The 4,460-nt window shown below is 40.0% G+C and overlaps 1 protein-coding gene across 2 annotated transcripts; it reads left to right on the top strand.

The window, feature by feature from the left end:
- Window positions 1-2,027: 2,027 nt before the first annotated feature.
- On the top strand, window positions 2,028-4,023 carry trpm1b (transient receptor potential cation channel, subfamily M, member 1b). Of its 2 annotated transcripts, XM_072385882.1 has the most exons (6): window positions 2,028-2,103; window positions 2,281-2,494; window positions 2,810-2,934; window positions 3,025-3,196; window positions 3,530-3,704; window positions 3,799-4,023. In XM_072385882.1, exons 1-6 carry the CDS (start codon window positions 2,101-2,103, stop codon window positions 3,959-3,961), a joined length of 852 nt encoding a protein of 283 aa, XP_072241983.1. In that variant the 5' UTR covers window positions 2,028-2,100; the 3' UTR covers window positions 3,962-4,023. The 2 variants fall into 2 exon arrangements, with proteins under 2 accessions (XP_072241983.1, XP_072241984.1); XM_072385883.1 differs by lacking the exon at window positions 3,799-4,023 and having other exon boundaries at window positions 3,530-3,708.
- Window positions 4,024-4,460: the final 437 nt, after the last annotated feature.

Below are 4,460 nucleotides of genomic sequence, written 5' to 3' on the forward strand. Positions count from 1 at the left end.
AAATATTTTCGCAAAAACGTACTTACCTAGGTAAAATTACACTGTGGATAAATGCAAATGCAAAAAGTTGTCTCTTCAAAACTTATCTGATCTACTGCTGAAACAATTTAGGACGATGTTTTGAATTAACACTAAATCAAATTCTTAATGAATGAGTATGCATTTGAATAGTAAATTATAATGGCATATCATTTATGCAAAGTTAAAAATCATAAGTACGTGTTGAATTCATACTGTAGAACCATTGCAGATAAAGTTATCAATGCAAAAATTCAAAGATAACTACATAGGGATTGTTGCTGGTGAAGTAACTATATGAAAAGAACATAGGTTTTCCACATTTTTGCATGTGCATGTTGACAGTTTATTACTATTTGTGTTTCCAGTATAACTACTTTTATTACTAGATTTGTGGATCAAACAAACTTCTCACAAAGAAAGCAATCCGAGGTTTTCTCTGGTCATGAGTTTGAGGCAGCTGAGGCAAACAGGCACACAACAGAAGCTCGAGTGTGTTCCGAGGACTTGTGACAGTCACAAGATACCAGCAGATTTAATGTATGGTCTTTAATTTAAACTCATATGACTTCAGGCTGGTCAGTGAAGCTCAAGCAGTGATGTTGAAAGATAATAATGCTATGAAATATTTTGATTTTGTTTTATTTCATTTCCTACCAATTTCTTGGAAAGTGTTGCTTCCACTTATTCGGTTTTAATTGGGCTGCCACTGTTAACAAAGGCCCTCAGAGAAACTTTGCTTTGTACTCTCTGTGTTTTTTTAGGGTTTTTTTTTGTGGCGCTGGAAGAAGATCAGACAGCTGTCCGAACAGGACTCGACAAAGTGTGCAGACACAGTACTTTTTGTGCGATGCTTTTCATTTACTGCGCCAGTAAGAGTCCACAGAGTTGTTAGCATCAGCTGCAATAAAATCAACTCAGGATTCACAGAGTATGCTTGACCTCAGTGTGTGAACTATATGCTAACTGCATTTAGCTTGTTTTGTATTCTTTTGGGAAGCACTGATGCTAATTTCTCCTCTCCGTCACTTAATGTTTTCTTTGTGGGATGCAAATAGTCCCCATCTTTTAGCCAGGGTTACTGCAAAGAAGATTTTGATAGTGAAACTGCCAATGATGGCACGGCAGCATATAATGCACTAATACTTTTTTTTAACATTTTGTTTTCACAGGCACAGAGAGCATGGATTGAGAGGACATTTGTCAAAAGAGAATGTGTTCACATATTTCCCAGCAAGGACCCAACCAGGTAATGTTGGTCTTTGAAATGAACATTGGATTACGTGGGAGAGAATTGTTTTGTGTGAAAAATAAGGTCTAAAGCATAAAGCAAAACTCAAAACAACTTTTTTTTTCTGGCAAATCTTAGCCACGTTAACATTCCCATAGTTAAAGACAAACACATTTGAATGTTGATTAAATATATATTTTAACAAAGCCTGAAAAAATTTGCTTTACATAGGCAAAGCTTTGTGAGCTCTAACAAGCAGACAACAATAATATTAGGTAAAATTAAATTACACAGATAATGGTTCGAATAGTTGTCACACAATAAAGGTTGCCCTCTTGACAACTGGGCCCTTGTTTATATAATGCATACCTCATGACAGTGACGTATAAAGAAGTTAATATATTAATTGTGTTAAAGCATGTGGAAGAATTCAACTTTACTTTTCATTCTAGTTTATCTCTTGAAATCATTTTTCTGTATAATTTAATTTATTAATTTAACGATAAAGCTGCTATCAGGATTGAAGCAGACTTTTGGTAACTACCCTGAACTCCGTGCTTTGCCAGAAATGGGCGCACTCATGAAAGAAGCTGTGGAATGCCACTCATTCACTGTGAGTTGCAGTTTATAACCTTTTGTGATCTGCGGTCTACTCTAGATGTGCCTGTGGTCAGTTGGTAACACAGCATGTGGCCATCCCTCCTGGTGCCAAGTCATTAGAAGAAGCAACGCCGCTGGTGCAGATTGACACCCCAAATGACAAATGGAGTGTGATAAAGCACACCAGGACGTACCCGACAGACTCCTTTGGGATCATCGAGTTCCAGGGAGGAGGGTTCATCAACAAGGCCATGGTGAGGCTCCACCACTGAAAATGATGTCTTCATTTACAGTGTTGATCAATTAAAGAAAGGCATCTGTGAAGAGACTGGACATGAGTTTTTCCCATATTGTTTATACATTCTAAAACATGCAGAATTGATTGTAGACTTAATGGCAAAAGGTTGATCAGCAATACATTTCTTTCACAGTACATTCGGGTTTCATATGACACCAAGCCTGACAACCTCTTGCATTTGATGGTGAAGGATTGGCAACTTGAGCTGCCCACCTTGCTCATATCCGTACACGGAGGTCTTCAGAACTTTGACCTCCAGCCCAAACTCAAGCAAGTGTTTGGCAAAGGCCTGATCAAGGCGGCTGTCACCACAGGAGCTTGGATCTTCACAGGTGGAGTCAACACGGGTAGGATGCCTACTGTTCAGGATAACGCTTTTAATGTTCACTTAACAAATGTGAGCTTGTGACATTAGAAGATTGACTTTGGTCTAAATTCTCATTACATAATGCTTATCCCGCAATTTCCTGAGGGAGGTTTGACTGACCTATTGTCACAGGTTTAAAGCTCTATAATTAAAGCTTTTGCTGGAAAAATCGGCCTAAATTGCAATCTGTGCGGATTTTGCATGAAGCTGCCACAGTATGTTCCATGATGCAGCCCTGTTAGGTATATGAAAGAGTTATCATTCATATTGAATTATTCTGCTAATCTCAATTTAGGGGTGATTCGTCACGTTGGAGATGCTTTAAAGGACCATTCCTCCAAGTCACGAGGAAAGGTGTGTGCAATAGGAATTGCTCCATGGGGGATCTTGGAGAACAAAGAGGATCTCATTGGAAAAGATGTAAGAGCTGCCTTTCTTTTTTTGTGCTTTTATAACACATTTATAAAGGCTTTTCAAAACTTTTACTCCAATTTCTTGTTCATTTTCAAGGTGACTAGACCATATCAAACCATGGCAAACCCACTGAGCAAGCTTGCAGTGCTCAACAACAGCCACTCACACTTCATCCTCACTGACAACGGAACCTGTGGAAAGTATGGCTCTGAGGTCAAACTCCGCCGACTGCTGGAGAAGCACATCTCCCTGCAGAAGATCAACACTCGTAAGTCACACAGTGCTCTGCAGAAATCATGCAACATTCTCCATCCTGTATGGTGTGTGAGTGTGAGCCAGAATCTTGTTGGACAAGCGGATGGAGAGCTCCTCTGTGACCTGTGGGCTTCCCTTTGTCATCCTATGCCTGGAGCTTATTTAAGGCAGGGACAGCAAAGGGATGCTCAGCTGTCACCACTGACTTCACTCCATCTTCCCACTGGTTCGTCTGTTTACTCATCACATCAAACTCTGTTCCATCATATCAGTCTAAAACTTATGCTATTTGTAGGGGAAATTTGGAAAAAAACTGATTGGGTGGAGGTCCTCCTGTGTGTTCCAGGTTTGGGTCAGGGGGTTCCTCTGGTGTGTCTGATAGTGGAGGGAGGCCCCAACGTTATCTCCATTGCCCTGGAGAGCCTGAGGGATGAGCCTCCCATACCAGTGGTAGTGTGTGATGGCAGCGGCCGCGCTTCTGACATCATATCTTTTGCCCACAAGTTCTCAGAGGATGGAGGGTGAGGTCCTAAATAACATTGTTTCAATATCCTGATATTTTAGATTAAAAAAAAAATTAAAAATGAAGAATAATTTCCCAATATTCTCCTCCAGCCTGGTTAATGATGACGTCAGAGATCAACTTTTAGTGACTATTCAGAAGACGTTCAATTATACCAAAAGCCAGTCCCAGCAGATCCTGCTCATGGTAATGGAGTGCATGAAGAAAAGGGAACTGGTGAGTAACGGTGAAGGTGTTAATGCTCCTCATTTTTAAAATGATCTTCCATTTACGATTAATAAATCTCATGATCAATAAACATTTTGGAATTTAAAGCATCTGGTCTCCATTGTCATTCATCTGTTCCACCCATTTGTGTGTACCTCCATTAACATGCTGAATAAACACAATCCCAACAACCCGCTTGTCATTTCTCCCTTTGAGGTCATGTCTGCAGGCCCATAATGCTTCTGTATCAGAATCAGAATCAAGTTTACTGCCAAGTAGGTTTGCACTTACAAGGAGTTTGACTTGGTGTAGTTGATGCAGAGTATTAAAGTAACACAATATAGATAAGCATGTAAGCACCATCCTATAAAATGACTCTGCAGTGTTAAACTCCTTACTTTCATGCAAACAATACGGGTCAGCTCTGATCCTGATGAGAGTCTGCACAGATAGCAGACTAATCCAAGAGCTGAGTGTTTCTCTAAAGAGTTGAATATTTTAAACGGTAGCAGCGTTTGCTCACCTCTGGCAGATTCCTCCATAAGTT

The sequence above is a fragment of the Leuresthes tenuis genome, unplaced genomic scaffold (genome assembly GCF_036924035.1).
Source record: "Leuresthes tenuis unplaced genomic scaffold, fLeuTen1.0.hap1 SCAF_5, whole genome shotgun sequence".
Classification (NCBI taxonomy): Eukaryota; Metazoa; Chordata; class Actinopteri; order Atheriniformes; family Atherinopsidae; genus Leuresthes; species Leuresthes tenuis.